General features: G+C 36.0%; 1 protein-coding gene across 2 annotated transcripts in view; it reads left to right on the forward strand.

Moving 5' to 3' along the window:
• Positions 1–19,478, forward strand: part of abhd12 (abhydrolase domain containing 12, lysophospholipase) — a 43,102-nt gene that overhangs the window by 1,417 nt on the left and 22,207 nt on the right. The window contains exons 1-3 of one of the 2 annotated variants that reach the window (XM_067367213.1): positions 15,036–17,049; positions 17,649–17,766; positions 19,412–19,464. Coding sequence is in view for 1 of the 2 variants with exons in the window: in XM_067367212.1 (XP_067223313.1) it covers positions 11,293–11,414; positions 14,917–15,022 (228 nt within the window). In the remaining variant the exon portion in view is untranslated. The other variant, XM_067367212.1, reaches the window with a different exon arrangement.

Genomic DNA, 19,478 nt, shown 5'->3' on the forward strand with positions numbered 1-19,478 from the left:
TTTACTTAAAGAGTCAGACCCAGGGAACCCTAGGGTTTACAAATGTTGATTTATAATAACTTTTAATCAAGAACATTAACAATTATGTATTTAGCTAGAAATCAGTTAATAAATAAAAAATGGCATGAAACTGTTTTATATACAAATTACCCAATATGATGGAAAATCTGACTCCAAGTTGTTTTTATGTTATGTTTTTGGGCATTATCTTATGTATTTTCAGCATAGAGTCCCATTTGATGCTTGTTAATGTGATATTGCATGCGTTACTATCATTCCTTTGAGATCCTAGTGGTTTTAATCTCTTTTGAGGCATGAAGCCACATGGATTATTCTCTATGATTGAATCACAGTTCCATGTGACTCTCTTGAGACTATTTAGGCTGTCCCGTTGCAAAACTAGATCAGCAACTTCTGGGTGGAGTGTGAAGTGATTGTGAGTTTGGGAAATTTGTGCAAAGCTTGTGAAGCCAATGCTGCTTTTAGTCTACATATTTTAGCTTTAAGGCCCGCTACATGTTAGTGTAACCGTGAATGTTGACAAAATACACTTGTTACACGATATACACATTTAAAATTCATAGGAAATCCAAAAAAAATGTATGATTCATCCTGCACTTCACAGATTTTTGGCCAATCAAATTGGGTTATTTATTTATTTAATAAGATATAAGACCATCAATACTTCATCTAAACATCCTGTCTCAGTAGGAAATGTCACCACAAGAATGCAAAGTTTCATGATGTCTGATCTGTTTGCAGGAAGTGCACAAACACCTCAAGAATCATGTTGCATTTTATTATTGTTCACTGTAACTCAAATTCCAGTTCAGACTCCATAAACCCTAACATGTTGTTTTACACTTCCATTGTTTAGAAATTGGAGACAATTGTTCAAAGTATTGTGCTTTTTGGGAAGTCATTTCCGTTTTGTGTCACATTACAATCTTTACCATGTTTTAATTGCACTGACCTTGTACATAGTAGCTGGAGCATTTCTGTTTGAGTCGAGTGGAAATTCTTAAAGCCAGATTTGGAGTTCATTGGAGATCCCCTACATACAAAAGAGAGTTATTTTCTAATGCATGGTTAAATGCTTCAGTGGCAGCAAGGTTATATCATCTGTGGACTTTCTTAAAGCAGAGCTGAGTCATACAGTTCATGTTTTTACTGCTAAATTTAAAATAATATAAGATTGCATCACTGTAGGAGGATGCATGGTGGGAAAAGTCGTGTTCTGCTGTTGTCCAGGCATATCTCTGCTCTGATTATACAATATTAGGCCTTAAATGCGAAGGTTCTAGAAATTTCTATACTGATTGTTTGCCATAAAAACAGTCATGACCATGTCATGGCTGGGTTGATTAGAAAGAGTTTAAGCAGTAAGAAAAAAGTGAAGGTGTGTGTAGTGATGTCATTCTTCTCAGCCAGGACTTGCTCTGCAGATCAAAGTGAGAGGAAGGTGCGGTATGGTGTTAAAACATCATACATCCAGCAAAGAAACAATGAGTACTGCCAGGACATATTGCCGATTGGGAACCTGGAGGAGTTCCCACAGATCACTACTTCTCTGCTGGTGGCTCGCAACTCCAAAATGCTTTTAAGATAAGAGGATTGTATTAGGTTTCATGGTTGCCATATCACATGGAAATACAAACTGGTTTTGAGTGAATTGGTCAGCTAGAGACCTATGCCTCATGTTTGCTTAATGTTGCACTACCATTGATATGTTTGGGGTCAGTAAGATTTTTTATTTTTTTTTAATGATGCAGTAAATTGATCAAAAGTGGCAGTAAAAACATTTATAATGTTACAAAACATTTCTATTTCAGATAAAAAAATTTTATTCTTATATCAAAATGTATCACAGTTTTCACACAAATATTTCAACAACAACTTTTCAACATTGAAAATATTAAGAAATGTTTCTTGAGGGATTTCTGAGGGATCATGAGACTGAAGACTGGAGTAATGATGCTGAAAATTCAGTCATCACAGAAATAAATTACATTTTAAAATATGTTTAGAAAAAAATAGTTTTTTTTAGTTGTTAAGTATTACTGTTTTTACTTTATTTTTGTTCAAATAAATGCAGCTTTGGTGAGCATAAGAGACTTCTTTCAAAACATTTAAAAAATCTTACCGACCACAAACTTTTAAACGCTAATTTATATGGATAGTGGCTATTAAAAATATGCTAGCGCTTTTATATGTTCTGATTTATCAGATTTATAGTGGGATTTACTTTGAGGAAACACTTACAGCTCTCAACTACAATGTTACAAAATATTGCAGTTAGTTTCAACTCAGCCGTCATGAAAGATTCCATTGAAAGATTGTAACAAACCTGTAAAATGTCCTGTTATAAAAGACGTTGTTCATCATATTAGGAAACTCTAGCAGGAAACAGTATGGTAAAGGTCTACCATCACATCTCATTTGAGCTGAAATGCTACTCTACTATTGCACTGTATCCGATGCCGCAGTAATCGGACTCTCCTCCGGTGCTGTATGGGTCTGGGGTATTGGGTGCTGGAGCCGGTCATGTGTCCGACACAGGAGCTGCCACTGGTTAGTCTGGTTGCAGTGACCTTTGTGTGGCTGGCCGGTTCAAGGTTAACAGGGTCAGTTCAGCTTTAATTCACAGGACCTGAAATTAAATTAGCTGAAGTCACATGTAAAATTTCAGACATTGAAGTTAAAGACCCCATTATATTGCTTGAGGTTACGGTGTTGACATTTTTTATTGAAAGAGGATGGTTGGTAATATTTTGATCTTTTTTTTTCATGGTAGAGAAAATTGTACATTTAAATACATTTATCTGTAATTATTTACTAGCATTTAGATTATCTATTTTCTAAATGCATGTTATTGATCTTATTGCCAACTGTTCATCCATATATATGTTTAATTTCTCCAATTTTCTTTTCAATTTTTAATAAAAATATCATAAATCTATCGAATGACAGACTTTTCTCTGTGATGCATGCCAGACTTTAATCATTTTGTCCGCTTCCCCTTTCTTATAGTCGACTGCTCGGATTCAGATCTGCCTCTATCCTATCAACAACGGCTGCATAAAACCATTTCATTTGGATGTACATCACAATATGGAAGAAAAGATCTGTTGCTACTTCTGTTTACAACATGACTAAAGCTAAAAGGCATAGAAAAATCTTCATTTAAATAGGTTTTTTGGTTGCATTCCCTTATTCTGAAAGACATCCATTTCAAGGAGGGGAGGACTAGCCTTCAGGCTAAATAATGCCTCAAAACCATGTCAGTTATTCGTCCTGCACATTTCAACCTGAAAGTCTGGTCTTATCTTGCATCCTGGGATCAGGAGCTCTAGATCAAAAGTAGACCCAAGAGACGTCCTAATTGTGACAATTTGGTATCTTATTTTAGGTCTTCTTGTGAAAGTATGTCAGGTTTGATTGGAAAAATAAGTCTTGACAAGGCATCTTCTGAAATCTTTTTTTAGATTTCAGGAAGACTAACATCAGAGTTTGACAATGACTCATCTGATAAACATACCAAGAATATGTTAACTCTTTCCCCGTCAGGCTTTTTTTAAGAAAACTGCCAGCCACCATTTGATTTTTTTTTTTTTTAGCATTTCACAAAACTTTCATGGCGCCCAGATTATATTGTTGTATGAATATCTGAGCATGCAATATATGAAAAGAAAGAACAGAGGCTCTGCTTTTAAACAAACAAACCAAAAAAAGGTGTTATTTCTAAAACTTTTATTCTAGCTACATGTATTCTTTATCAACACTTAAATGTGGGTAAGTTTAATAAAAAAGCAACATTTTGAACAAAAAATCAAGAAAATCGCCTTTTGTCAAAGACTACAACATGTGCAGAAGCAGTGCTTCTATCGCTTGTTTCTGCTTCATTTTCACCTGTGTTTTGATCCGGAGATCCTGTACTATTTCAGAGATGTGTAATAGGCCACTACCAGATAACTGAAAACATGAATTGCTGGAAAATTCCGTTATTAGTGGGGAAGCGTTGTGTCATGAATGATGGAAAACTTCGTCAATGGCAGGGAAAGAGTTAATGTAGTGAAGTGTAGGAGAAGTTGCTGTGAATGAAATTTGGGTTATGATGGTCAACAACTAATCATCAATAGCCACTTGTTCATTCAGTTTTTCCTTTAGTTAGCATGATAACAGTGTGATGTTACACCATTTGCACCCTCTCAAAGAAGATTCATCTTTACTTCTCCAGCCATCCACATTTAGTTGGATGTTTTAGGCATTTGAACACTTTTTTTGCCCGTCAAAAAGTTTAAGATACCTCTATTCTGTTCCATTCACTTTGTCTAGCACAAAAACTTCAAGTGACTCGAAACCAGCCTTTACAGGCTTCTTTAAGGTTCACTAGTCATTCAGGCAACCCAACGATTTGTTGAGACTGCATATATGTTGTTTTGCGCCTGCCCAAACTGGTTTGGTAAAATAGCGGTAGTAGTTCTTCGTGAAGTCTTTTGAAGCAGACTAATCTTGGGTTAAACAGAGCGGTAACTAACTCTGGCATCTCTGTCAAAACCGCTCTTCCATCCTCCGCTGAGTAGTTAGAGACACTCATTAGGCTGAGTGAAAGGGAGGAAGAAAGGAGAGAGGGAGGAAGTAGAGAGCCTGTAATCACGTGTCTTTTCCCCCCCTCATCCTCAGGAGTGCAGTGTCTACAGTTTCACATAACCTTCACATGCCCGTCCTGGCTGATCTCAGGCCATTTGCATTATTGTCATATAGTTCAATGCCAGGGCAGAATGTGTGCCATGTAATTCCATCATCTGTTTTTTAAAAACAAAAGGAAATCAAAACAGACCTGTTTTACTTCCTCCAGAAATGTCATTTGTCTTGTTTGTGAGTGAACAAGAAATGCTCTATACACAGTCAGTCATGATTAATTTATTCCAAGAAACAAAGTGTTGAATAAGAAGGGAATTACCACCAAAGCTAGTTTCCACCTAAGTACATCATATTACAGAAGTTAAATGCTTTATTAATACCATTTTGTCTGATGGGAGTAGCTAACAGTTCACTTCCTGTATAGTGTTACCAGAAGATGCCGTTTTTTGCTGTTAAAAGCAGGAAGGCATTAGTCTCTTCCTACCACAAACTGTGTTGTCTCAGTGTCACCTTATAGTGCTCTGAGAGTCCAGTCCCTCAGACCTGTCATAATCTATTACATGTAGCTGCAGGTTTGTGAAAGGGCTCCACTTTTCTCTATTTCTACTGCTGCTTCTTCCGTCCATCTTCATTTTTTACAGTTTAACCTTCAATTGCATGTCTGTCTTTGTCTCATGTCTATTTTTTTTTTTTTTTTAGATTGATGTTCTGTAAAATCTGAGTCTTTTGAAATCAAGTCTGATTTAAAAAAAAAAAAAAAAACATTTTTGGGATATGATTTACTATAAAACCACATTTGGAAATCTCAGAACCGATGTATAAAATAAATCAGGTTTGCAACAACATGCAATCTATGTCAGACATGAATAAAACTTTTTCTTTTTTGTGCCAGTATAAAAGCAGAACAGATCAAAAACATCTTCACTCTTAAAAACTTCTATTTGGAACCTTTGTTTTTAAGAGTGTGCCGACCCTAAACTTGTAAACGTTCATGTAAATGTATAATAACTTTTACTACCAATCATTATATGAAACACAGCAGATCCATAGTTCAGGTACATTCAGATGTGAAAATAACTTTTCAAGTTATTTGTTAGTATTTTAACTACTGATCTCTTAGCATTATGCAGTATAATGTAAAATGTATATGTGTTCTTAAGTCACTCTAGATATTGTTTGTCAGTCAGGACCATTAATCATTGTCACTGATAGAGCTAGTATTTGGCATTTGGTGGTCTACATTCAGACCAAGATATTTAGGACATTGATTTGGGTAGCTGTAGCTGAGAGCTCTAAAAGCATATCCTATGCCAACGTCTGCCACTTAGGGGCTGTTGTCTGGTACCCGCAGACACGAGACAAGCCTTTGGCGTCCGACAGAAAGAGAAGGAAGAGACAAAAAAGTTTTCCTGAGACGTTTTGAATCTGGCTTCTTAGAATTGAGTGGAAGTGATCTAACCGTGGCTTTCAAGAAGTAAAGGCTCACAGTGTGAGGTTGGCAGAGGGGATACACTGGTTTTGTTTGGATTCAGAAGATGCCTTTGAATCTAAAACCTATGATATCTGTTAAGAACAAGTCAAATCTGCAGAGCTTAGCCTGACTTTTTTTTCACACGGTCCAGTGTTTGGACGGTAGCATTCTTCAAAAAAATATCATCTTTTGTGTGCTTCTCTTATGGTGTTGTATTGTTGTATTGTAGTATGAAATGTTGCTCAGTTTGTTTCTTGCATACTTCAGTGTTCTTGTGTAATTCAGTTCTAAAGTTAATCCTAAAGTAGGCTTATCGTTCAGTACAGCAGGATCTTATTGCCTGTCTGCTCTGGTAATACACAGAATCATGCATCTGGTCTCTGCCAAAAACATTGACCTGAAAATGACCCAATCATTTATTCATGTAGAATCAGATGTGCATTTAGGGTTTCACTTTTCCTGCATGGTTAATGCCAGGTATATATAATTACACAAAAATGGCAAACAACTGCATAGTTTTATCATTTGAACATTGCTTATGTTTAGACTGATCAATGAAATGTGGAGGTATTCTCTTTTTACAATTAAAAGACAATGATTATTAATGGGTTATTGAATGAATATTGATATGATATTCTTTTCAGAGATTGATGTCCTCATACATATGGTATGAAGACGGCTGACTGTTGCCACTCTGCAGACGTTTGTATAAACTCATTAGTGGTTTTAGTTTTAAAATTAATTTCTATTTTAAGATGTATACAATTGACTTGGTGATTACAGAGTATGAACTCAGTATGAGTGTTTGGGTGTGTGGGTGTAGCATGTTGGAGGTGATCATTTTTAGAGGCTTGCATCCTGTCAAATGCAGAGACTGACACACACACACGCATACACACAAATAGAGCTAAATTACCAAGATGGTGCTCTAAAGCAGGACCAGAACTGTCAAATTACAGTTAAACAGCAATCAGCACTGAAAAATGAATCATTGTGTGATGCTGTAAGGTGTCATGGTAAACTGAGTAGACCTTCCTACCTCTCCAAGTACATTACTGCTCAAAAGTTTGGGGTCGCAAAGATTTTTTTTTATTGTTTTTGGAAGAAGTCTCTTATATTTTGAACTTAATATTCGTATACTTTTATGAATATTAAGTTCAAAAGAACAGTCATGAACGTCTTTACCATCACTTTTGAAAAATTTAAAGGGTTAGTTCTTCCCTGTTATTCTCCTATACTGTTTTCGTTGTAGACACAGTGCAGCGCTTCCAGGTTCTACACCAATACCGATCCGGCGTTTTGTTTTGGCATATTTTTTTGCCAAGATCTCAGCAGTTTTGGTGCATCTCTCATTCCTTCCCATATTTTTTGCTCAGTGCACTAGTCATAAACTCTTTGTCCCAGTGCAGTCTGGACTCCTGATGCCCAGACAGCCGTAATAATGCCCATATGGCATTGGATCAGCATGGCTTAACATATTAGTGCTACCCTGAAGGTTTAAAGCTCTGGTTAGGATGCTCTGTGTGGACATGTACCTGCAAAAACAGCGTGTAAAAACCCTGAATTGCACATCTTGTCTTATCTTCTAATCTAACCAGTAAATACACTGTAATCTAGTTAAGCCACAAAGACAAATAAATGGCTAGTTCTACTAGATACTAATGTGTATATAATCAATAACATCCTGAAAGGTTATACACACACATAAACAGCTCAGTGGCAGTGTTTATGCAAGTACTGCGTAGTAATGAGTCTCAGTGCAGCCTGTATGTGCTGTTAGGCAATAGTCTTGCTCTCTCTCTTTATCACAATCACATTGCACTCTCACACACTGGCAAAAACTCTCAAACCAACCACATGGACACGAACACACACACTCAGATCAGACTTTGTGTGACTCACTTCCAGGTGACCAAAAGTCTTATCTCTGCAGGGAACTTGAGATCAGCTGCCCGCTGCATTAATCACCTGGAATAAGTACACAAGTATATAATGCAGTCAGTGCTGTGGCTTATTGGTTATTGGCATGCTGACACATTGAGATGGGAGACGAGGGTAGAGAACTCAAAGCCACATCATTTCCTGCCTTTGCTCTACTACCCTTTTCCATAAATGTGGGAGGAAACAAGTAATTGATTCTATTATTCAGTTTGTTCCCATTTATTTACTTTGAACCTTTAGTTCGTCATAGTAGTCAATTACAATACTATTTGATCAAAGGTGTGTTCTGAAGGAGGCTGAGGAAAGGTCGTTGGAATGCTTAAATTTTGTGGTGGAACTGATCCAGGATCAGCCGGATCAAACCGGATGCTCAGCTCTTGCTTGCTTCCTGAATTATTTCCTTTACTCTTCTTTCACCCTGTCTGGGATGCTCTCTCTCTCGCTCATCTTTGTCTTGTCATTAGATTTCATATGACTGCACCTTTTAAGGGTGCCATTTACTGCAATGAAACTAAAGTGTACATGTACACGAATGTTCAAAATTTTGGTGTTAGTATGATTTGTTATTGTTTTGAAAGAAATCTATTATGCCTATTAAGGCTGAATTTATTTAAAGGTGCCATCGAATTGAAATTTGAATTTACCTCGACATAGTTAAATAACAAGAGTTCAGTACATGGAAATGACATACAGTGAGTCTCAAACTCCATTGTTTCCTCCTTCTTATATAAATCTCATTTGTTTAAAAGACCTCTGAAGAACAGGCGAATCTCAACATAACACTGACTGTTACGTAACAGTCGGGATTATTAATATGTACGCCCCCAATATTTGCATATGCCAGCCCATGATCGAGGCATTACACAAGGGCAGCCAGTATTAACATCTGGATCTGCAGAGCTGAATCAACAGACTAGGTAAGCAAGCAAGAACAACAATGAAAATGGCAGATGGAGCGATGATAACTGACATGATCCATGATATTTTTAGTGATATTTGTAAATTGTCTTTCTAAATGTTTTGTTAGCATGTTGCTAATGTACTGTTAAATGTGGTTAAAGTTACCATCGTTTCTTCCTGTGTTCATGGAGACAAGAGCCGTCGCTATTTTCATTATTAAACACTTGCAGTCTGTACAATGCATAAACACAACTTCATTCTTTATAAATCTCTCCAACAGTGTGTAATGTTAGCTTTAGCCACGGAGCACTATCAAACTCATTCAGAATCAAATGTAAACATCCAAATAAATACTATACTTACGCAATTAGACATGCTGCATGATGAACACTTTGTAAAGATCCATTTTGAGGGTTATATTAGCTGTGTGAACTTTGTTTATGCAATGATAGAGTCGAGAGCTCGGGAGGGGGCGGAGAGCGCAAGCAATTTAAAGGGCCTGCAGCATGAATTGGCGCATTTCTAATTATGCCTCAAAATAGGCAGTTAAAAAAATGAATAAAAAAAAATCTATGGGGTATTTTGAGCTGCAACTTCACAGACACATTCAGGGGACACCTTAGACTTATATTACATCTTGTAAAAAAAAATGTTCGATGGCACCTTTAATTAAACATACAGTTAAAACCATAATATTGTAAAATACTGTATTATTACAGTTTAATGTTGAAATGTAATTTTTTTTCCTGTGATGGCGAAGCTCATTTTTAACAGCTATTACCCTAATCTCACATGATTCTTCAGAAATCATTCTAATACGCTTTGGAGCTCAAGACACATTCATTATTATCAATGTTACAAACAGTTGTGCTGTTTAAAGGGATAGTTCAATTTCATCATTTACTCACCCTTGAGTAGTTCCAAATGGTTTTTATACTGTACAAACCATATTTTCTATCCCCCTACACTACCCCTACCTCTAAACCTACCCATCACAGAAAACTGTGCACATTTTTACTTTCTTATTTTACTTACAAGGCTTTTGAAAAATGGGGACATGGGGTAATGTCCTCATAAGTCACCCTCTCCTTGTAATAACTATGTCATACCCATGTCATTATAAAAATTTGTGTCCTGATATGACACACACACACACACACACACACATATTATATATGTAAAATTGTATCACAAATTCCACAAAAATATTAAAGGGATAGTTCACCTAAAAATGAAAATTCTGTCATCATTTACTCGCCATTGAGTAGTTCCAAACCTGTATGAACACAAAGGAAGATATTGGAAGAATGTCAGTAAACAAACAGATCTCGCCCCCCATTGACTACCATAGTATTTATTTTTCCTACTATGGTAGTAAATGGTGGTGAGATCTGCTTGGTTACTGACTCTCTTCCAATATCTTCCTTTGTGTTCAGCAGAACAAAGAAATTCAAACAGGTTTGGAACTGCTTGAGGGAGAGCAAATGATGACAGAATTTTCATTTTTGGGTGAACTATCCCTTTAATATTTTTGTGGAATTTGTGATACAATTTTACGTATATAATGTGTGTGTGTGTGTGTGTGTGTGTGTGTGTGTGTTAGTATTTGATTGTTTAAGTAATCCACTGGTCATGAGTTAGGAAGGAAAATTCCATTCACAGTTTGATGCAAAGGAGGAAATGAAACAAGTTCAATACAGCAGCTTTTCATCACAAACCCTTTAGCATTGTAAAGTCACAATTCAATTTGTGTATCAGCCACAAACGCATAGCCACACAGACCTTACAGTAGAGCTCAGGGCAGTAAGTCAGACAGGGTGAGTTTTTTCCTCTAAGTGATCTCCTGCTTTCTCTCTAATTTTAATCATGACACTTTATACTCCCCGGCACAATTTAGAGGTCACCGCTGGCCGCAAAGATGCACACTGTTTGACCTCTGAGTGTGAGGGAAATTGTGAGAGGACAGGCCACGTTATGAGGACTATTAACTCTTCATTGCCAAACCAACATTTTTGTTCACATCTTGTACTTACACATGGTAAACCTTCCATGTGATGTATATTACAAAAGCATTCTTTAATATTTCCATGATATATTCTTTAACTAGCTTGAAGTGTTTCAGCCAATCAAATTTGAGGGAATGTTGTTCTTTAACAATCATTGCAGGTCTTGTTGAATTGGACAAAATAGAACTTGGTGTGTGGTACAATTTAATTTTGCAATCCTTTTTTTTTTATTATTATTCGGTACATTAAGGCTTATATTTATGCATGTTAAAGAAATCACTTTTTATGTAAATTATCGTTTTATGTAATCACTTCTCTCTCGGTCTGCAGGGGTGGTCTGATGTGGAGGCTGAGGAGGATACTGATATGGGTGCTGGGGATCTACATCGCCATTCCTGTTATTGTAAAACTCTGTCCATCAATACAAGCAAAATTAGTATTTTTAAACTTTGGTGAGTATTTTTGACCAATCTTTTTAACTTGGCCAAACTATACTGTATATGAAGGCCACTATTTGCCACATTTGGCTTTGGCTTTTTTTTTTTTTTTAAACATTCTTTTATCTTAAGCAAGTGTTTTGGTCAGTCTTTGTAAACTAATTCTTGTGAGTATTTAAGTTTTGCAAGTTTTTAAGCCAATCTTTTGCATACAGAAATATAGTGTCTCCAATAAAAAATGTAGCCAATGATTAGTAGAAAGATCATGAGGAGGTTTCCAACGAACTAGTATCTTCTTTGCAGCAGTCATGGCAGTTAGCCAAGATGTTCGTACCTTCTCACTTCATCAGTTTACAATTCTCAAAATGAATATAAACGAATCCTAGTAGCCATGTACAAAATGTCAAGCACCATATCCCACAATATTTGCACATCTGGACAGTCCCAAAGCATACGTATCAAAGTGTACAGGCATCCAGGCCCACAAAAATTACAATACGGGTGAGGTGATGGACCCATAGCATATCATATGTAAAACATTTTTTGTTTTTTTCAGTGAGTGTCTTTTTAAACCAACCTCTTTAACCCTTTGTGTTTAGATCAGTCATTTTGCATTTGCATTTTGTTATTCAAGCAAAACTGCCATGTAAGCTGTCATTTTTTTGGTTGTTGCATCAGTTTCTGATGATGTTTAAATTTAATTCAGTAATATGATGGGTCAGTTTGCATTATTATCTGCTGCTGCAAGGACAGTCTTAGGGCATTTCACCTCAAGGGAATTGTAGTATCCAAGGAGATTGTTATGCTGCATTTTCCCCTGTGAAGTATTCAGCATGCTCAGACCAACCCTTAAGACACATTCAGTCATGCACACTTAAAGTCATCAAATAAAAACGGCATAGTGCATCTTCATAAAATCTAATATTTTGCCTGTTTCAGAGTTTCGAAATAACTTTTTTTTTCTGTCGATTAACTTCCATTCACCCCAAGGCAAGTAATGTGTGCTAACAAAGTAAATAGTGTTAATTTTGATCTTTTGCTGACTTTCATATGTTGTGGAAACCGTGATAAATAATTTTTTAACTATTTCCCTGCCTTTGATGGAATTTTGCATTCGCATTCATGATGCATCGCCTCCCCACTATTCACAAAATTTTCTGGCAGTACATGTTTTTAATGTTACAGTATACGGTAGGGGTGCTATTATGCATCTCTGAAAGAGTACAGAATCTCAGGATCAAAACACAGGTGAAGAAGAAGCAGGAACAAGCAATAGAATCATGCACATGTTGTAGACCTTGACAAAAATGCAATTTTCTCAGATTTTAGTTCAAAATGTTGCTTTTTTAAATAAACCCATAGTAAAGTGTTGATAAAAAATAATGCATAAAGCTTTTGTTTTTATCAAAAATGATCAAAAATGCTGGTGGTGGCTGGCAACTTTAAAAAAAAAAAAAAACGCTGGGGAGGAAAGAGTCAATGGAATATTTATTTGAAATAGAAATCTTTTGTAACAATGTAAAAGTTTTTACTGTCACTTTTTAATCAATATAATGCTGAATAAAATGATTAATTTGCTTCAAAAATCCTACTGACATCAAAAACTTTTGAATGGTAGTGTTCAGTAATGCATAATCGCTGATCCACAATCTCCACTTTGTCCTCTTATTTACTAAAGCCTCAGCACATGTTTTGCAACATAATGTCTTTTGGTATATTAAAGTAGTATCCATTACAGAACAGACTCTGCTGGACATCATGACATTAACAAGACATTTCAAACATTAAAGTTGCATATACAGTAGCAGTTTGGGTTTATAGTCAGCCTTTTGTTGTAACGACCAAACAAAGCCGTCATTCATCCATCAATCCAGTTAAATGCCCACTCTGTTTGCCTCGGAGATCCTGTTTCACTTCAACAGCCTCTCACACACGTCTCTCGATCTTATCAGATTATTCATATGTTGTCACGTCATAGTTTAATTTCTCTTTTATTAGTCATGTTCTGTGGTGTTTTGGGCTGATGTTAGCATTAGCATTGTCAGCAGTGTCACACTGCTTCTGTCAGCTGATGTGTTTCCACACTATGTTCTGCTTCTGTTTGTAGTCCGAGCTAATAATGGAGAGAATCTGTGTAAAAGTCAGACTGTTAGCATTCAAGTTTCTGCTTAACTCAGAGAGAAGTCTGTAAGGTCGGTGAACTTAGTCTAGTCATCAGTCTCCTGAGAAAGCTTGTGGCACACTTTCAGTTCTTAAAAAGCAAACTTAATGTTATTCATAGTTTCTTTCTGCAAAGACAGTCATTATATTCACGTGACTGATTTCCAGACCAGACTTGCAGAATTTCAAAAACCTTTGAATGAAATTATTTACTAGCATGATTACTTCATTTGCAAATGTTCAATAATTTATTATTTCATCAAAATTTATCCTTATTGAAGAGTGTATAAAATGAAAACTCAGCCATCTTAAATCTCTTTAGTTTACTGAAACTATACAGAACAGCTTTACACTTTTTGCGTGTACAGAGTGACACATTTTTTGTATGGAAAATAAAATTTGTAATTACAGTAGAGTCATCTTTTCTTTGCTTCTGTACCTTTAAGACTCCTGTAAGTACAACACTGATGATCGAAGATTTTGGAAGTCTCTTATGCTCACCAAAGCTGATTTTATTTGATCAAATATACAGTAAAACAGTAATATTGTGAAATATTATTAGAATTTTCCCATTTTATTATTTATTTTATTTTTCTAATTTTCAGCGTCATTACTCCAGAAATCATGCTAATATGCTTCTATCTTATAATTTTCAATGTTGAAATCAGTTTTGTTGCTTTTTTTGTAGATACCAGGATTCTTTGAGAAATAGATAAAAAAACAGCATTTATATGAAATCTTTTGTTACATTAAAAATGTATTTAATGTCACTTTTGATAAATTTAATGTATCCTTGCTGAATATGAGCATTACATTTAAAAAAAAAAAAATCGAACTAACCCCAAACTGTTAAGCGGTATGTGTGCATTACGTTTGGATAATCTACATGTACTGATGTCTATTGGATAAATTAATAATAAATTAAAATTTCTGTGTACAAATTATCAGCAAAATTTGCTGCTATGTAACACAATGCACAATTAAAAAGCATTAATATTAATAAAATGAGTCATATGGAATTTTCTTGAACATTGATGTTCAAATCTCGGTGGTCAGATGTTAAAGGCAACATGAAATAAAAATTAACACTAGTTACCTTTTATTAAATTCATAATAGTTCATAATCAAAATGTATAAAATATCACTTTATCCACCTCTAAAACTTATTTCAACTGACGATTCCATTCTGGTATCTGATGCCGACTTTTCAAGATCCCATCAATTCCCAATGGATAAAATCAAGTCCTGACCTACTTTTTCTTTTTTTTTTTTTTCAATAGAAAATCCTGTTTAACTCAGAAATGCATCAGATTCTACTTCTTATTGACTGATTTCTCTCTGTTTCTCTCTCCTTCAGTGCGAGTGCCGTATTTTATAGATCTGAAGAGACCACAGGATCAGGGTTTGAATCACACAAACAACTTCTACCTGCAGCCAGAGGAGGGAATCAACATTGGAGTGTGGTGAGAGCACAGACACAGAACTAAGGCTAAAATACAGACACAGCCTGGCTTACCTCCACTCGCTGTCTCTCTCTCTGTCTCTCTGTCCTCACATTCTCTACCCTGCAGTTTCTGTCCCTCTCTCTCGCCTATGGCCATGGCTGCCTTTCTGAAGGGCGTGGAAAAACTCCCGCACTTATTGAAACGCAGCCTGTGGCCTAAAGTCTGTAAATCCGTAGTGACAGAGGACTGCACGGGCCCGTGGCTGCTGGCCATTGGGTGTGACTGTGTATGTGTGCGTTTGACTTTCACTAACAGTAGGAAGGGCCATATAAGCCTCTTGCCGCTGATGTTGTAGTTTTCTCTGCATAAATAAGCCCGTTTGTGCACTGCTCAGATTCAGTATTGAATAGGAAAGTCTTTTAATAATAAATTCTTGGTGAAGTGAACAGGATGTTTTGAGTCCTAAAAGAGTACCGTATTATGTTTGAATTAGTAAGATTGTAACTTTTTTGAAAGAAATGAATACTTTTATTCAACAGGGATGCATTAAATTGATCAAAATAAAGACAGTAAAGACATTTATAATGTTACAAAAGATTCTGTTTCAAATAAATGCTGTTCTTTTGAACTTTCTATTCATCAAAGAATCCTGAAAAAATAGCATTTTCCACAAAAATTAAGTAGCACAACTTTTTTCAACATTGATAATTATAATAGTAGTTTCTTAAGCAGCAAATGGACCCTTCTGGGTTTCTCCAACGTGGAAGTCGTCATAGTTGGGAACTCTTATATAGCGGTGAATGAGAGACTATATTATATTTTGTGTTCCCATTTGCTCAAATAGCAAAAGAAAAACCCCACAATAGTGTTAAGCTCAACTATTTTTTTTTTTGAATTATATGCAAAGTTAATATAATACAAGAAGTATACTGTACTTTCTGTTTATAAATGGAGAAAAAAAAAAAAAATATATATATATATTATGTATGTATGTATGTATGTATGTGTATATATATATATATATATATATATATATATATATGTGTATATATATATATGTGTATATATATATGTGTATATATATATGTGTATATATATATGTGTATATATATATATGTGTGTGTGTGTGTGTGTGTGTGTGTGTGTGTGTGTGTGTGTGTGTGTGTGTGTGTGTGTGTGTGTTGGTTTTTGTGGTTTACGAGGACTTTTGACCTGAATACGCACCGGCATTACGGGGACATTTGGGTTTATGAGGACACAGGCCATGTCCTTGTAATTCCGGCAATGTAGATGCCTTTCTCTATGTCCCAGAAGCACCCTCTCCAATTTTCGCGGCATGTCCTTATATACCACAAAAACCTGATTTTATACCATACACTGTGTATCCTCTGTGTATGAGAGTGCGCCCCTGCAGCCGGGTCCTGGTACTGTACCGGCGTCATCGAAAATTTGCATTTTTCACACAAGTGTAAGTATTGAGGCCTGTGATTGGTCAGATCGGTACTGGTAGGCGGGAAATCACGAAAACAAGATGGCGCCGACGGGCGGAGCCTAATTCCGCAGCTCCTATTGGTTGCATACGCAATGAACAACAGCGAGACAAGATGGCGCCGGTGGGCGGAGCTTCATTCAGCTTCAGCATAGGTCTGTATAACAAGCGAGTTAATGCAAAATACTAATTATTTAAGTGTTATTGCCTATAATTTTTTATTTGTGAATTAAATATATGAATAAATAGTGATCCTCGATTAAAAATATCCCTTAAATGTCATGTAATAAAGTATAAAAATAACTTGAATGCTGTTTACTCAGTATTTATACAGTTTATTTAGCTCGTTAGCATATGCTATTCATGTAAACACAACCACACATTAACTCGTGCGCTCACATCACATATATTTATTATTATTATTTTAATCCCGCGTATATTATATTAAGTATGGTTTATAATAAGAGTCTTCGCGTTCATTTCCTGTTTGGGCCGGATAGAAGCTGCACCTGAGAAGACATCTGAGCACCTGATGGAGGCTACTATTATTTTAAAGGTAAGTTGTTCTGCTTTTTAAATGCTTGTGGGTCCGTTTGGCTTGTTTGTTCATGTTTTGTAAGCTCTTTGCAGCTCGTTTTACAGTTATAAAGCAGCTAGCTCGCGATGCTAACGGCGCTAGCGAGATTGTGATTGTGTTTAAAGACTGTCAGGAGGGAATCAGCGATGCTTGTCATTTAAAGCTGGTTTTCGATTAAACTATAATTGTAACTGCATCATTTTCTGATCGCATGCAATAACCTAGCCAAGCCATCATAATAAGGCGTTGTCATGACTACAGTCTATGAAGGGGACGGCATTTCACCCAGTACAGTATCCTCACATACCCGCCTACTGTAAATATTACTACAGTTCTGCTTGATTTAAAGACATTAAGAAACAAAGATTTACTGGCTATGATAAGATGTATCAGAACTGTCATTCTTATTCAGTCAAATAAATACTGTCAGTATTATTGTCTATAATTTATCAATTGTGAAAATTTATGAAGGAATATTGATCCTCAATTATACATAATTCTTAAATATCATACAATAAAGTATGAAAATAACTTGCTGTTTACTATAATTTATCTTTTGACGTTTATACTAAAAACAGAAGATGACAGAAGACACATCAGATCATGCTGAAGTGAAACAGTGATGGAGAAAGCCCAATCTCAGGAGGAAGACATACAGTATTCACAAAGATTCATCAGTGATTTCACCTGTGTCAGGTATATTATATGTTATTTACAGTCATGATTTTACTTGCTTTATTATTAAAGGTTAAATGTTACTCAGGGAAATAGGGCTACACAATATTGCAGAAAAACTGACATTGCAATATTTAGTTTTTCTGCAATTTATATATTGCGATATGAAAACAATTCCACCAGATGAATTGAATAGCAATATTTGAAAATAATAAATCATTCTAGGATGATTGGGATCATTTTGTAGGGTAGTGCATCTGCTTAGAGAATAATAAACGAATTACAAGCTTAGATAAACACAATAAAAATAAGATACAAATTAAAATAAGCAGTGCTTTATGTTTTTCAGGTTAATCTAACTGTATTGAGGTACACACATTGAGGAAAGCATGTATGGGTCCAATATTATATGCATCCGTTTTCTTAATTGTTTACAACACAGAACCAACTGTTTTCGCTGAGAGTGTTTGTTCAAGCTCAAAGATAAGAGAAAGAGAACTGAACTCTGTGTTCACGTGCTATCTGTCTGTCAGAAAACAGCGCGAGTTCCAGTCATAGTGCGTTTGATGTTTAAATTGACAGGACTTAAAAACACAAGCAAATGACATTTGTAAAAGTCACATGCGCTCTTAACCGGGGGCAGCTGGACCGTTCGGATCAACTACGATCCCTACACTTGACATTGCACATCCTGTGATGTGACTTTTGTGGATGCACACATCGGGATACAATGCTAAAACCATACATCGTGCAGCCGTAGTCCGTATGGATCGCAGATCAACTATGATCCCTATAGCCTACTTGACTTCATTTATACTGCAATGTCACACCCACAGATAGGTATCAGTGACAAAACTATATATTGTGCAGCCCTACATGGCTTTATATATGCATTAGGGCTGCACGATATATCGCATGCTTTTGTCACGCGCATTTCTTCAGTAAAGCCGGTTCCCTGATTACCGCTAAATCACCATCACCTGCTTTCAAATGGAGCGCCATTTAATAGACAGAGCCGTAGATCACTGAAAAGCCACGCAATATCGCGTTCATTATCGAAGGCGATTCATCTGCGATATGAACGCGATATTATGTAGCTTGTCAGTGATCTACGGCTCTGTCTATTAAATTTGAAAGCAGGTGATGGCGATTTAGCGGCAATCAGGGAACCGGCTTTACTGACGAAATGCGCGTGACAAAAGCATGCGATATATCGCCCAGCCCTAATATGCATCACATTACATGCGTGTTCATGGCAGTATGTGAGGTTGTGTGTAGCTTTACACCTGTTTTATGAGGACACGTGTTTTATGAGGACATCATGCGAACATGTTCTTCATGTTTGACTTGACTGAAGAATCTCTGTGTGTTGTTAGATTGACACAAGCCTGGTCTATGAGGACACTCGTTTTACCGGGACTCTGGGGTGCACCCATATGGAAGATTGGGATTGATACTGATAAACCATAATTCACAGCTCACTGTAGCAAATGTCAATATTGAAAACTCATTATTGTGTTTGTTAGATTAGATATAATCATTTTAGAAGTAGGTAAAAAGAAGCACCCTCAGTTGAAATTGACTTTCAATGAGTAATACTGCAATGAATAATTGTTTTTTTTTTATTTTGATTTGATTTTTATTTGCTTTTCTTTCTTATTTTCAGATGGTAACTGAGAAGAATCAGATTCAGAAGAATAAGATACAGCAACAATAAAGGTATCAAATAAAAG

The sequence above is a fragment of the Chanodichthys erythropterus genome, chromosome 18, assembly GCF_024489055.1.
Source record: "Chanodichthys erythropterus isolate Z2021 chromosome 18, ASM2448905v1, whole genome shotgun sequence".
Lineage (NCBI taxonomy): Eukaryota > Metazoa > Chordata > Actinopteri > Cypriniformes > Xenocyprididae > Chanodichthys > Chanodichthys erythropterus.